This window comes from Monodelphis domestica, chromosome 4 (assembly GCF_027887165.1).
Source record: "Monodelphis domestica isolate mMonDom1 chromosome 4, mMonDom1.pri, whole genome shotgun sequence".
Taxonomy (NCBI): Eukaryota; Metazoa; Chordata; class Mammalia; order Didelphimorphia; family Didelphidae; genus Monodelphis; species Monodelphis domestica.
This window is the reverse complement of record NC_077230.1, coordinates 57743034-57759772: the sequence shown is the minus strand read 5'-3', so window position 1 is coordinate 57759772 and position 16739 is coordinate 57743034. Positions and strand designations below refer to the sequence as shown.

Below are 16739 nucleotides of genomic sequence, written 5' to 3'. Positions count from 1 at the left end.
ACAGGGAGGGCAGTTAGTTCCAAATCAGTAGACTTAAAGTCAGTTTTGGGACTAAGCCTGTTTTTTTTCCCCCCTTCTTTCTCTTGACCCAAAAAGTATTTTTTCTCTCATATGCAAATATGCTATTGTTTCCTCAAAGTTTTGCTTTTCTGTTTATTCTTTAAATAAACCCCATTCAGTATCTTTCAGGAAAAATGCTATTGCAAAGTATGTTTGAAACTGAAACAACAGTTTGAGTTGGTAGAGCAAAATAGTGCAGTTTGTATCTGCTTAATTCTTATCCTGGGACTTTTTATTTTCATTGGAGATTTCCCACTTTATTTCCCTCTCCTCAAGAATATGCCACAAGCCAGGCTGCTTATGCTACAAACCAACATGAAATATTTTGACAAAGTTCTAAAAGTCCTAACTGCTCTCAACATGCAGAATGGAGATTCTGCCCTGTGCTTCTTTGAGGAAATTCAGACCTCTGGCAAATGAAATCTAAATGGATAATAAATACAGGAGGTGGGGAAGGAAACTTTAAAATAGATCTGGAACTTTCTTGCTAACTATTTTGAGTTTATTCTCCTTCTATAATAGTGAACAAGTCTATTGGGATTGGTGAAAAGGATTTTTTTGACTGCATTGCCTATCTGTACCTTCTCATTGGTTTATATTATTGTATTTACTGATTTCTTTAAGGTTTAAAAATTTTTTTAAGTTTATCTGTTTTAATTTAATCAATATCTTTCTGTTATACTGAATCATTTTAAGCTACTATGTTTTGCCTATATTGATCTTTAAATTGTACCTTTACCTCTTCTGAAGAACAAAATATCTCTGTAATAAGCCCATGAACATCTTGCCTAAAATCCCTTGTCACTAGATCCATTGAAGATCACATGTTGCCTTTGTTAATTGTCACATAGATGATGATGGATGGATTTCAACAAAACTGGTTAAAGTTTTAGAGAATTTAATAAGCTAATAATTTAATTATAATTTTAAGGAGTCTTCAGGAATAATTTTATATAACTAGTGGTTTCTGAATGGATATTTTATAATTATATTTATATTATAAAGAATGTTGTATTAAAGGTAGAGAAATAAAGAAGTGTTTCTACCATGGTGTTTCTATGTAGCAGGAAGCTGAAAAAAAAAAAAGAGCTCCTGCAAAACTCTTCATTTTAATTTGCTTCCACCAGAACAATATGGATTTCTTGATGATGTTCTAAATCCAAATAAGTTTTACGTTGTTTAAAAATATGTTTGCCAAGGTTGAAAGATTTACTATATCTGTAAAAATTGTGACAAATATCCATCAGTTCATAGGTTTTTTTTTTTATGTCACACAGCAATTTATATGAAATATAATAGTGGGTTTGTTTGCTATTGTAATTAACTGAGCTATTGTGAATTTTGGGGACTTTGGGATTTTGAATGTTCATTATCTACTGTGTTACTGTTTTATTCTGAAAGTCATTTTGTACTCGCACATGGCTGACACTCTCACTGATTTTAAGCTATATATTTTTTATTTTTAAAACTTTTTTATTATTGTTTTTCCTTGCATGTACAATATCTGTACCTGAGTTTTATTTTTTCTCTCCTTGTATTGAGAAGATTTTTCTTTAATTTTTTTAATTTTGTAGTAATATTGAAATACATTTTTGTTCTAATATTAATGCATGCCCCCAAAAGCTTTAGACTATAAAAATGATGTCATTGATTGTTTAAAAGAATTATGGGACTTTGCTTCATGATTCTGTCTGATTCCAGAAGAAGGGAATATACAAAAGAACCACTGTACAGTGCTAAAGAAGCACAGAGTACCTGCATAGTGCCCATGGAGTACAAGGTCAAAGAGACAAGATCCCAGTGGGATTGATGTAATTTTGAGCCAAGACAAGAGGACTTGAACTTGTTTGGGGTTTGAAGTTGCGGCTGTTTTGACATATGTCAGAGGCTGGACTTCCTCTGAGTCACATTCTATCAAGCACTTCCTTTTCGCTGCCATCCTGGCTCCCATTTGCTGCTGAAATCTAGTACCCTTTCTGTCTTTCATAGTGTGGCAAACTTTCTATAGTCCTGACTACCGATTGGGTAGTACATAATTTCTTAAATGATTTTAATTGGTCTCTGACTCAAGGACCTGTTAAAGATTTGCTTTTCCTTTACTTACTTTTTTTAGACATCAGACTTTTACATTTTGTATTATATCCACAAGTTATTTTTCTCTTTTATTTGGATTTTCTCATGTTTTTGATTTTCCTTTGCAAATTGATTCATATACCTCATAACTCAGCCATGCATCCCTGAGTGATCCCTGTGTTTGTTATTATTCATCTTAGGGGGTCCAAGTTATTGTTGTGAACTTTGATTTAAATTTGAGCAATTTTAGGATAAGAAACTTGCTACCTCCCAGAATCCAGAATGCGCCATGAAGATAGGTGCCTGCAGAGACCACAAGCTGCCCAGAAGATCCAGAGTGAACTTTGGGATGTGAATTGAACTATGGGGGGTTGAAATGCCTTTGTTTTGAATGTATACTCTTATGCCAAAGGAGACTGCCCCCCCAAATCGGCTTTTTGATAACCTAGTAATCATTGGTTTTGTTCTCTTTTCCTTTTATCCACAAATTTTGCAATTTTTAAGTTGATTATGTTTCCATGATCCTTTTGGGGAAACTGGTTTCCCAATAGGATCACAGTGGAGATATGTATAAATGGAGATTTTGAGCCTTTGGACTTCATCTCCCAGAAGTCCTTTAGTTTTTCCCAAAATTCCCTTTTCCTGCATCGCCACATTTTGCATGATTGTATTTAAGTGGCTGTAAGTCCTCAACTTCCTCTCTTGGACCTGTAACCAGGCTGAAGTCATACAGTTCTTTTGTTTTAGTTATTATTAATAAAACTTTATTAAATGTAATATTTAGTTATTGAATATTAATTTAAAAACCTACACAGTAATAATTAAACAAATGTAAATTAAAGCAACTATGATGTTCTACTGTAACCCCATCAGATGGACTAAGTTGATTTTTTTAAAAAGAAAAATGGCAAATGTTGGAGAGGCTATAAGAAAACAGATATATTCATCCACTGTTGGTAGACTTGTGAATTGGTCTAACCTTTCTGGAAGACATATTGGGATTATACTGCAAAAGATACTTAACTGTGTATAGTGATGCCACTACTAGGCCTATGCTCCAAAGAAATCAAAGAAAGAAGAAAAGGAATATGCACATATATGTGTATGTGTGTGTATTATTTTTATGTATCTATGTATATACATATATAAATTATGCACATCAGCTCTTCTTGTTGCAAATATCTGGAAATTAAGACAATGTATGTCAACTGGGAATCTTGTTGAACAAAGTATGGTAAGTTACTATAATGAATTGTTATTTGTACCAAAATAAATTTTGAAAAGGATGTTTCTAAAGAAATTGGGAAGATTTTAATGAAATGATGCTGAAGGAGATAAGCAGAACCAGACACAACATTGCTGATATAAGCAATTGTGGAAGATTTAAGAACTTTAATCGATTGACTACCCATGATTCCAAAGTACTGAAGATGAAAGATGGTATCCACTTCTTAACAAAAAATATTAAGAACTATAAAAGTAGAATATGACATGGATTTTTAGACATGAGCAAATTTGTTTCACTTAACTTTGTGTATTTATTAGAAGAATTTTGTTTTTCTTCCTGTCCCCTCCCCTTCCATAATAGGTGGGAGGAAGATGAAAGAGAGAGAAAATAAGTGCTTACTAACTGAAAAAGTAATTTTACAAAGAGCTTTGTTTCAGGAAAAATCTGATGGTCATTAAAAGGACTTCATGACTTCCTTAATATAATCTATCCAGCTTTCTCCCTTCAGTTTAATACTGGGCTGAACTAATTGAACAAAGTCAGTGTCTTTTTCAAGGTGGTTCATCCATCCAACTGCAGATCATAGTGTAATAGATATTCCTCATTCACTTGTTTTTTCCTATGTAAATGGTTAGACTAAAAATTTTAGACCAGTAGGTTCTCAAACTTCTTGGTCTCATAATCCCTTTATATCCTTAAATATTATTGAGTGTCATCTTCTTCCAAAGATTTTCTTTTTAAGTGATTTTATATTTTATATAGATATATTTGCTATATTATAAATGAAAACATCAACGTTATCAAAATTATTTTCTTCAAAATAGAAAATAAAAATAAAAGTGATAAAACTCAAAGTTAATTGTTTGAAAAGACTAATAAAGTTGAAAAACCTTTAGTTAGTCTAATTGAAAAGGAAGACTAAAAAACAAATCAATAAGCTAGCAAATGAGCAAGGTGAAATCACAACAAAACCAGAAAAATAAAGAATAACTAGAACATTTTATGCACAATTAAATAATAAAAAACAAAACTGAGAATACAAAAAGAAACAGAGGAATAATTTTAAAAATGAAAAATATCCAAACTATCAGAAGATGAGATAGAGATCTTAAATAACCTAGTATCAGAAAAGGAAACAAAACTAGCTGCAAAGAAACTTCTAAAGAAAAGGTTACTGGGCCTAATAGATTCACAGGAGAATTTTATCAAACTTTTAATGTTTGATTATCATTAAAATTAATATTTATGCGTTACAAATTATTCTTAAAAACAAGAAGAAAGTAACCCACCAGAATTCTTTTATGAGATAGGTGTAATCCTAATACCTAAAAAAGGGAAGGATAAAATGCAGATGGAAAACTATAGGCAGAAATTACTAATGGCTATCAATTAAAAAACCCTGACAAATAGAGTACAGTGATTTATCCAAGAAGTCATTCATTATGATCAAGTTGAATTTATGTCAGAGGATACAAGGATGGTTCAACATTAAGAAAACAATCAACATAATTAATCATGTTAAAAATCAAAACATCAAAACCGAGATGATTAAATAGATGCATAAAAAGCCTTTGACAAAATATAATACTCATGCTAAAAACTGTACAAAATATAGGCATTTTTTGTTATTTATTAATTTTAGTGAGAGACCATTTTTTAATATCATAAAAAACATCTCTCTAAAACCAAAAGCAAGCCTCATATGCTGTGGAATAAACTAAAAACTTTCTCAATAAATTTGGGAATATACACATGGGGACTTCCGGGTAATCATGGCTGCAATCTAGATGCCACACGCTTCCTCTCCCCGGCACCAAACGAAATAGACTACATCAAAGGAGCATAAAATCACCTTTGGAGGAACAGAAGGACTCCCCAGTACCCCACAGAGGCAAAGGTACGTGGGGCTTGAACATTTCCACACTAAAATAAGAAGGAAAAGCTTGCACAGAAAAGTGAACTGAGCCACCCTTCCCCCACCTCACCTCCCCCACTAAACCAGAGTGAGCTACCTGAGCGCTCACTGGGACAGCGAGTGAGTGGGGAGCGTCTCTGTCTGGGGGGGCACTCCAGGGTCCTTGGGATCTGGGGACTGCCAGGAAAAAACGTCTCAGGGCGCTTTCACTGGAGAATCCAGCGGAACTGTACTTGGGGCGGGCTGCGCTGAACAACACAGACCAGGCGCTGATTATCTGGGCGGAGCTGAATACCTGGGCTCGGAGGCTTGGAAGAACTAGTCTGAAGCAACCTAAATTCACAGAAAAACCGCTCATATAACCCAGACCCCAGACCAAAAAGGAAAGGGGAATAAAACCACCAAAGGGATGGCTCACATGGCCCAAAATCAAGCCTCCAGGAAGAAAGGGAAAAAAGTGACTATTGAAAACTTTTATGGTGGAAGTACCCAAGGAAAAGAGGAGAATGAGGAGGAAATCCAAAAAAATTCAGAACACGCCTCCCAAAATGGAAACTATCAACAAGCTCTGGAAGATCTCAAACTGGAACTTATCCAAAAGATGGAAACCTGGAAAGAAAAATGGGAGAAAGAGATCAGCTGTCTGACAGATAAGACTGCTCAATTGGAAAAAGAACTCGAAGCATCCAATAGAAGGGCAGACAAGGCTGAAAAGCAAAACCAGTCCCTAATGACCAGAATTAAGCACCTCGAAGAAAGTGAGATGATAAAACAGCAAGAATCAATAAAGCAAACCCAAATAATTAATGAATTGGAAGAAAACATAAAATATCTCACTGAGAAGGTCACAGACCTGGAGAACAGAGGAAGACGAGAAAATCTCCGTATTATCGGTCTCCCAGAAAAACCAGAGGTAAACAACAAATTGGATATTATTCTACAGGAGATTATAAAAGAAAATTGCCCTCACGTTCTGGAGCAAGGGGGGCAAAATAGAAATAGAAAGGATTCATAGAACACCTTCTATACTAAATCCCCAAAAACAACGCCTAGGAATGTAATTGCCAAATTCAAGAGCTTCCAAGTAAAGGAGAAAATCCTACAGGAAGCCAAGAAGAAGAGCTTCAGATATAAGGGGGCTCCCATAAGGATCACACACGACTTAGCGGCTAACACACTAAGAGACCGCAAAGCATGGAACACGATATTTAGAAAGGCAAGAGAGCTGGGTCTCCAACCAAGAATCAACTACCCAGCAAAACTGACTATATACTTCCAGGGGAAAGTATGGGCATTCAACAAAATAGAAGATTTCCAAGCATTTGCTAAGAAAAGACCAGAGCTCTGTGGAAAGTTCGATATCCAAGCACAGAAAGCAAGAGAAACATGAAAAGGTAAATATGAAAGAAAGGGAAAAGGAGATAAATCTTATCTTTTTCTTTAAGTCAAACTCTCTTATATAAGGACTACATTTACATCAAATTATATATATATTAATATGTGGGGAAAATGTTTTGTGTAACTCTCATAAATTGTATCATCATAAGAGTAGTTAGAAGAAACATGCATAGGGAAAGATTGGGGCATTAAGAAGATTTGGGGAAAGTGGGGGCAAAGAAAGGAAAAGGGAGGGGGGAACCGCGATAATACTAAGATTAACTTCAAGAAATAGGGGGGGAATCAATAGAATAATCTTTCCCATATAAAGATACACATGGGAAGGGGAGGGGAAGAACTCTCATATGAGAAGGAGAAGAAGAGAGCGTGAAGTGGAATTACTTAAACCTTACTCTCAGTGAAATCAAATCTGAGAGGGAAGAACATCTAGATCCAGTGGGATCCTGAATTCTATCTTATCCATTAGGGCAAGAAAGAAAGGAAAATCAAGGAGGGGGAGGGGGGAGGGAGTACAAAAAGGGAGGGAAGGAGAGGGGGGAGGGGAAGGGAGCATAAAAAAGGAGGGGCTAGAAAGGGAAGCATCTCAAGGGAGGGGACTAGGGGGACTGACACTTTCTCACTGGTTCAAAAGAAGAAAGCTAAAGAAGAAAGGTCAGAACTAGGGGAAGATATCAAAATGCCAGCGAATCCACAAATAACAATCATAACTTTGAACGTGAATGGGATGAACTCACCCATAAAACGCAGACAAATAGCAGATTGGATTAGAACCCAAAACCCTACCATATGTTGTCTTCAAGAAACACATATGAGACGGGTTGACACAAGGTTAGAATTAAAGGTTGGAGTAAGACCTTTTGGGCCTCAACCGATAGAAAGAAGGCAGGAGTTGCAATCATGATATCTGACAAAGCCAAAGTACAAATAGACCTGATCAAAAGGGACAGGGAAGGTAAATATATTCTGCTAAAAGGAAGTATAGACAATGAGGAAATATCACTAATCAACATGTATGCACCAAATGGTATAGCATCCAAATTTTTAATAGAGAAACTAGGAGAATTGAAGGAGGAAATAGACAGTAAAACCATATTAGTGGGAGACTTGAACCAACCACTATCAAATTTAGATAAATCAAATCAAAAAATAAATAAGAAAGAGGTAAAAGAGGTGAATGAAATCTTAGAAAAATTAGAATTAATAGACATATGGAGAAAAATAAATAGGGACAAAAAAGAATACACCTTCTTTTCAGCACCACATGGCACATTCACAAAAATAGATCATACACTAGGTCATAGAAACATGGCACTCAAATGCAGAAAAGCAGAAATATTAACTGCAGCCTTTTCAGATCACAAGGCAATTAAAATATTGATCGGCAAGGGTACATGGAGACCCAGATCAAAAATTAATTGGAAATTAAATAACATGATACTCCAAAATCAGATAGTTAGAGAAGAAATCATAGAAACAATTAACAATTTTGTTGAAGAAAATGACAACAGCGAAACATCATTTCAAACCTTATGGGATGCAGCCAAGGCAGTACTTAGAGGAAAATTCATATCCCTGAGTGCATATATTAACAAATTAGGGAGGACAGAGACCAAGGAATTGGAAATGCAAATCAAAAAACTTGAGAATGAACAAATTAAAAACCCCCAGAAGAAAACCAAACTAGAGATCCTAAAAATTAAGGGAGAAATTAATAAAATAGAAAGTGACAGAACTATTGAGCTAATAAACAAGACTAGAAGCTGGTACTTTGAAAAAACAGACAAAATAGACAAAGTACTGGTTAATTTAATTAAAAAAAGGAAAGAAGAAAGGCAAATTAATAGCATCAAGGATGAAAAGGGGGATCTCACCTCCAATGAAGAGGAAATTAAGGCAATCATTAAAAACTACTTTGCCCAACTATATGGCAATAAATATACCAACCTAGGTGATATGGATGAATATTTACAAAAATATAAATTGCCTAGACTAACAGAAGAAGAAATAGTTTTCTTAAATAATCCCATATCAGAAAAAGAAATCCAACAGGCCATCACAGAAATTCCTAAGAAAAAATCCCCAGGGCCTGATGGATTCACCAGCGAATTCTATCAAACATTCAGAGAACAGTTAATCCCAATACTATACAAACTATTTGACATAATAAGCAAAGAGGGAGTCCTACCAAACTCCTTTTATGACACAAGCATGGTACTGATTCCAAAACCAGGCAGGCCAAAAACAGAGAAAGAAAATTATAGACCAATCTCCCTAATGAATATAGATGCAAAAATCTTAAATAGGATACTAGCAAAAAGACTCCAGCAAGTGATTAGAAGGGTCATCCACCATGATCAAGTAGGATTTATACCAGGGATGCAGGGCTGGTTCAACGTTAGGAAAACTATCCACATAATTGACCACATCAACAAGCAAACCAACAAGAACCACATGATTATCTCAATAGATGCAGAAAAAGCCTTCGATAAAATACAACACCCATTCCTACTAAAAACACTAGAAAGCATAGGAATAGAAGGGTCATTCCTAAAAATAATAAACAGTATATATCTAAAACCATCAGCTAATATCATCTGCAATGGGGATAAACTAAATCCATTCCCATTAAGATCAGGAGTGAAACAAGGATGCCCATTATCACCTCTATTATTTGACATTGTATTAGAAACACTAGCAGTAGCAATTAGAGAAGAAAAAGAAATTGAAGGCATCAAAATAGGCAAGGAGGAGACCAAATTATCACTCTTTGCAGATGACATGATGGTCTACTTAAAGAATCCTAGAGACTCAACCAAAAAGCTAATTGAAATAATCAACAACTTTAGCAAAGTTGCAGGATACAAAATAAACCCACATAAGTCATCAGCATTTCTATATAATTCCAACACAGCTCAGCAGCAAGAACTAGAAAGAGAAATCCCATTCAAAATTACCCAAGACAAAATAAAATACTTAGGAATCTATCTCCCGAGACAAACACAGGATCTATATGAACACAACTACAAAACACTTTCCACACAACTAAAACTAGACTTGAACAGTTAGAAGAACATTAACTGCTCATGGGTAGGACGAGCCAATATAATAAAAATGACCATCCTACCCAAACTCATCTATCTATTTAGTGCCATACCAATGGAACTTCCAAAAATTTTTTTTACTGATTTAGAAAAAACCATAACAAAGTTCATTTGGAAGAACAAAAGATCAAGGATATCCAGGGAAATAATGAAAAAAAATACAAAGGAAGGGGGCCTTGCAGTGCCAGATCTCAGACTATATTACAAAGCAGCGGTTATCAAAACAATTTGGTACTGGCTAAGAGACAGAAAGGAGGATCAGTGGAATAGACTGGGGGCAAGCAACCTCAGCAAGACAGTATATGACAAACCCAAAGATCCCAGCTTTTGGGACAAAAATCCACTATTTCATAAAAACTGCTGGGAAAATTGGAGGACAGTATGGGAAAGATTAGGCTTAGATCAACACCTCACACCCTACACCAAGATAAATTCAAAATGGGTGAATGACTTGAACATAAAGAAGGAAACTATAAGAAAATTAGGCGAACACAGAATAGTATACATGTCAGACCTTTGGGAAGGGAAATACTTCAAAACCAAGCAAGAATTAGAAAGAGTTACAAAATGCAAAATAAATAATCTGGATTAGATCAAATTAAAAAGTTTTTGTACAAACAAAACCAATGTAACCAAAATCAGAAGGGTAGCAACAAATTGGGAAACAATCTTCATAAAAACCTCTGACAAAGGTTTAATTACTAAAATTTATAAAGAACTAAATCAATTGTACAAAAAATCAAGCCATTCTCCAATTGACAAATGGGCAAGGGACATGAACAGGCAATTCTCAGCCAAAGAAATCAAAACTATTAATAAGCACATGAAAAAGTGCTCTACATCTCTTATAATCAGAGAGATGCAAATCAAAACAACTCTGAGGTATCACCTCACACCTAGCAGATTGGCTAACATGACAGCTATGCAAAGTAATGAATGCTGGAGGGGATGTGGCAAAGTGGGGACATTAATTCATTGCTGGTGGAGTTGTGAATTGATCCAACCATTCTGGAGGGCAATTTGGAACTATGCCCAAAGGGCGATAAAAGACTGTCTGTCCTTTGATCCAGCCATAGCACTGCTGGGCTTGTACCCCAAAGAGATAATGGACAAAAAGACTTGTACAAAAATATTCATAGCTGCGCTCTTTGTGGTAGCCAAAAATTGGAAAATGAGGGGATGCCCTTCAATTGGGGAATGGCTGAACAAATTGTGGTATATGTTGGTGATGGAATACTATTGTGCTAAAAGGAATAATAAAGTGGAGGAATTCCATGGAGACTGGAACAACCTCCAGGAAGTGATGCAGAGCGAAAGGAGCAGAACCAGGAAAACATTATACACAGAGACTGATACATTGTGGTACAATCGAAGGTGATGGACTTCTCCATTAGTATCAATGCAATTTCCCTGAACAATCTGCAGGGATCTAAAAAAAAATATTACCCACACGCAGAGGATAAACTGTGGGAGTAAAAACACCTCTGAAAAGCAACTGCTTGACTACAGGGTTGGAGGAGATAAGACTGAGGAGAGACTCTAAATGAACACTATAATGCAAACTCCAACAACAGGGAAATGGGTTCCAGTCAAGAACACATGTGATAACCAGTGGAATCATGCGTCGGCTATGGGAGAGGGAAAGGCGGGGGGGGGGGGGGGGGGGGGGGAGGGGGAAAGGGGAGGGGAGGAAAAGAAAACGATCTTTGTTTCCAGTGAATAATGTATGAAAACGACCAAATAAAATAATATTTAAAAAAAATAAATTTGGGAATAGACAAAGGTATCTTTTATTATATGATATAGTTCTAGAAATGCTAGCAATAAGATGAGAAAAATTAGAGATATGAAAACAGTCATTGGACAGATAAAACTATCTCTATTTGCTGATGATATAATGGAATACTTGGGAAATCCTAGGAAATCAGCAAGATACTAATTGAGAAAACTAGTTGCTTCAGCGAAGTTTCCAGATACAAAATAAGCCTTCAAAAATCAATTTCTAGATAATAACAAAATATAAGAAGCAGTAATAGGGAAGTCTCATTCCAAAAACATAACAAAATGCATAAAAAATGCCTGAGGACTAATCTACCTAAAAGCACAAAAATGATGCTCATCGCTAGACTGTGCCAATATGATAAAAATGATTATACTACCAAAGTTAATTTACACTTTTAATTCTATACCAATCAAAAGACTATTTTACAGACTAAAGACTATTTTTCTTTTCAATTAGATTAACTAAAGGTTTATCAAGTTTATTAGTCTTTTCAAAGAATTAACTTTTAGTTTTATCACTTTTATTTTTATTTTCTATTTTGATGAAAATAATTTTATAAAAGATTATTTTACAGAACTTGATAAAATAATATTATAATTAATTTGGAAAACAAAAATCTAGAATATCAAAGGAAATTAAGAAAAGAGGTGGAGACAATGTCAAAAGAGCCCTTCCAGACCTCAAACTATGCAGCAATTGGTCCACAACATACTTAACAAATGATCATCTGACTCCTACCTGAATACCTCCAGTGACAGCTTTTTCATAAAATAAATAATTCCATTTTTGGATAATTCCAGTTGCCATTGCTTTCTTATGCCAATACAAAAATTTGTCTTCCTATAACCTTCCTATTCCATCCTCTGGATAGGCAAAAAATAAATCTATCACTTCTTCCATATGGTAGCTCATCGAATATTAGGGGGAAGATATTAGCTCTCTTCAAAGATTTAGTCCTAAACTAAACATTGAAGTTCAGGAAATCTCAGCAATGGAAAAGACCTCAAAAATAGCAAGTCCTTCAATTGTTCTTCATATGAAATAATTTCAAGTCTCATCATCCTAGTCACCTTCCCACAAGTATATCCCAACCTGTTAATGTCCTCCTACCTCTTAATAGGCGCTGCTCCAAATTGAACATAATATTCCAGATGTGGGTATATTAATTAATCTAGACACTAGTTCTGTTCATGTAATCCAAGGCTGACAGTGAAGTGGTACAACCAGAAAAATCTGGATTCAAATAAATTCTCAGTAATTTGCTAGCTTATGACCTCAGACAAGTTACTTAACTCTGTTTATCTCAGTTTAATCATCTGTAAAATGAGCTGGAGAAGAAATAGCAAAACCACTCTAGTATCTTTGCCAAGAAAACCCCCAAAGGGATCATGAAGAGTCAGACACAACTAGTGATAGACATGTTAGGTCAGATTGAGCCTCAAGTTATCTATCTAAATCTATCTACCATGTCTCCCAAATCTTCACTTAGTTGATTTTTTAAACAAAAATAAAATAAATAAGAATTATTAATTTATTATTAACAATTAATAAAATTTATCCTAAGTATATTCCATTTCCTAACTTGTTGAGTTTTTTTAGCCATTTTTCCTTTCTTTATGCCATTTACAAATTCTCTAAGCATGCCTTCATTCACAATAATCATTTAAATTTAGAAAAGGAAAAAAATAAGAATGAGTCTGTGGCATGGGAACAGAGATTCCCCACCACATTGGAAGTATATCCTCATATGTATCACCCTATAGTGATTTATCTATCTCTTTCCAAGTACTTTTCATTTCTATTATCTAATGAGAGCAATAGTAATGATAATAATAATAGCTACTTTTCATTGAGCTTTTTAAGGGTTACAAAATGCTTATACCTTTTGATCCTCACAACAATCTTATGAGATACTAATATTAACCCCATTTTACAGATGAGAAAAGAGAAGCTGACGTAGATTATGTATTAAAGGCAGTATTTAAACTCAGAGCTTATCTCCTATGAAAGGTATTTTACAAGAGAATTAAAGCCATAGTCTATTCTTCTGATTACATTTCCCAAAAGGACATCAGCAAATGGAGCCAATGAGATAAAAATTTATAAAATAGTTTCCATTTTTTTCTTGCACCAAGAAACACAGGAGAAGTGAATTTTCTTACATAGAATAAAGATTGTATAAAAATATAATTAATGGATTTTATTGAGTAAATTAATAGGTTTTTATATCATAATTGAGAAAACTGGTTTGGCTATGCTTCAGATTCAAAACTTCCAGTGTCTATGACTGTATTGGCCCTTGTACTTTGACTATTCCTCTGGGGATCAGACCCTCCAAACTTAGGTTGATCTTTTTTTTAATTAAATTAAATTTTTTTTAAGAATATTTTTTCATGGTTACATAATTCATGCTCTCTCTCTCTCCCTCTTCCCTCCCCACTCCTGGAGCTGACAAACAATTTCACTGGTTTATACATGTCATATTACTCAAAATCTATTTCCATGATATTTGTATTCATAATAAAATAATCTTTTAAAAACCACTACCCCAAATCATATTTAGCTTGGTCTTTAGTTGACATACCTATTTAGTTATATTTCTTTTGTTATTGTTATTTAGATGTTTCAGTTGAGTCTGACTCTCTGTGACCCCATTTGGGATTTCTTGGCAAAGATACTGAAATAGTTTGCCATTTCCTTTTCCAGCATTTCCTTTTACAGATGAGGAAATTAAGACAAATAGGGTTAAGTGCCTTGTCCAGGGTCACACAACTAGGAAGTGCCTGAGGCTAGATTTGAAATTAGGAAGATGAGTCTTCCTGACTCCAGGCCCAGTATTCTATCCACTGTGCCATCTAGCTGCCCACTTTTATTTCTAGTCTCTATTCGAAACCTTTGTAGCTTGAAAAACCTTCCTGAGCTGAGACATTGTGGACATAGCTTTCATTGACTTAACATACTATTTACAAAATATATTCAGAGTTTCCCCCCCCCCCCACCTTGATTCATATAGAATTAGCATATGTTCAGGAGAAATCAGAACATAGAAGATTTTCTCATGAGAAATCCCCTTTCCCTCTTACCTGGTCACAACATAAAATATAATTGAAAAGGCCAAACCAGCGATGGACAATCCACAACCAATGTCAGATAGGATGTCTAGTTCAGGATAATTGTAATTGTTACGAAAACTCTGAAAAACAATTGGAAGATCACATTAAAAACTTTCCCGAGTTATGTGTATGAGAAATCAGTTCATTTCAACAGCTTTTAACACTCCTTCAGATGGATAAATGGTTAGCATTTTCATTTTCCTCTCCCCTTTTATTGTCCCTAAATCATTTTTCAAATTCACCTGTCAAAGACAGACTTTTCTACAAGTCATAATTTCCCAGTTATTCTGATCCCAGTAGATAGCCAAACTGACTATCTTTCTCTGTCCAAATACCTTTAGTCTGAGTTTGCCCCAGGTGAACTACAAGGAAGCTTGACATAGTAATGGACAGACTACTTGGATCACATCCTGCATCTGATAGTTGTGTGATTGGGGGCAAGTCTTGTATCATTTCTGAGCCTGTTTCTGTAAATAAAGATAATTGTAGTATCTGACTCACAGGTTTTTTGAGAGGCCTAAATGAGATAATGTATATAAAGTGAATTGCAAATCTTGAGAGTGCTCTACAGAGTGTCCTGAAAACCTTTCTGCAATTTTTAACTCTTTGGGGGCACCCTATTTAGATGATAGTTGTTATTTATTATGTAGGTCAAATTAACCTGCAAAATTTCCATTTCATTTTGTGATATATAGGCATGTAAAAATGAGATGCCTCTTCTTTAATGCAATTTCCATATTTTTTAAATTATTTATTTAATAGAATTTATTTCCAGGTATCTCAGCCCCTCTATGCCTTCCACTCACCATGGAAAGTATCATATAACAAAAAGATAGGTCTATACCTATTATGTCTTTCATGTTTCTATTTTTCAGTTTATTCTTTGAGGTGGACATTCACAAGTTATTCTTCAAATATTCAAATATTAATTCCATCATTGTATGTAATATTCCCTACTCATTTCACTCTGCATATAGATCTTTTCATGTTTTTTTTTTTTTTAATTAACCTGCTCATTGTTCCTTATGGCACAATTCATATAATTTCGAAGTGGAGAATTGAAAACAATTTTCTTGTTCATCCAATTTGGAAATAGAAAGGCATGGAACAAAATAGTCCAAAGGATGATTTAAACATTCTTGATGTTTTATTGTAGCATCTAATTCTCTGTTTGCCAAACTTAGGGTTGCCATTCAACAATTACCTCTGAAGCTATTCCATTTTTTGATCCATAAAATAGTCAGTTTTAGGCAAGCCAGTTGACTGCACTAGGCCTTAGTTTCATCATATGTAAAAGGAAGGGTCTGGACTAGATGGTCTCTGAGATCTCTTCCAGCTCTCTATTTCTGAGGCAAAGACCCTATGATATTCTGGATTAGAGAAGATTAGCTCTTCAGAGTCATGGTTTTAGGGATGGCTGAAATTTAGTATTTTATAAGAAGCAGAGTTCCCCCTACTTAATGCTATGCAAAACAGCTTTCAAGGATGTGATGGAGGCTACCAGACCTTGTGTGATCCTGATTGGTGCTCCTTGATATCTGAATTGTCTCTTTTTGGATTCTTGTAAATTTTTTTCCTTAGGTTGGAAACTCTTAAATTTGGCAATTGGTTTTTGAGGATTTAGTGTAGAGGGTGTTCTATAAACTCTTTGAATGTCTATTTTGCCCTCTTGTTCAAGAACATCAGGGCAGTTTTCTTGGATAATTTCTTGTAGTATAATGTCAAGGTTTCTGTTTATTTCTGGGTTTTCAGGTAGACCAATGATTCTCAAATTGTCTCTTGTAGACCTGTTTTCTTGGTCAGTCATCTTCTCAGTGAGATATTTCATGTTTCCTTCTATTGTGTCAATCTTTTGATTTTGCTTTATTAATTCTTGCTGTTTTGTGAGATAATTGGCTTCTAATTACCCAATTCTGGTCTTTAAAGACTGGTTTTCCACTACAATCTTTTTATTTTCTGCTATAATCTTTGGATTTTTCCTTTTCAGTTTGGTATATCCTGCTTTTCATGGACTTCAGTTGTTTAATTTTGGTCTCTAATTTATTTATAATTTCATTTGATTTCTGGG

At 34.7% G+C, this 16739-nt stretch overlaps 1 protein-coding gene across 1 annotated transcript in view; it reads right to left on the bottom strand.

Annotated features, from left to right (window-relative positions):
• The window catches only part of ADGRG7 (adhesion G protein-coupled receptor G7), an 80074-nt gene that overhangs the window by 25801 nt on the left and 37534 nt on the right, over positions 1–16739 (bottom strand). The window contains exon 13 of the mRNA XM_056826080.1: positions 14642–14751. Coding sequence (XP_056682058.1) covers positions 14642–14751 — 110 coding nt within the window. The remainder of the gene's footprint in view (positions 1–14641; positions 14752–16739) is intronic.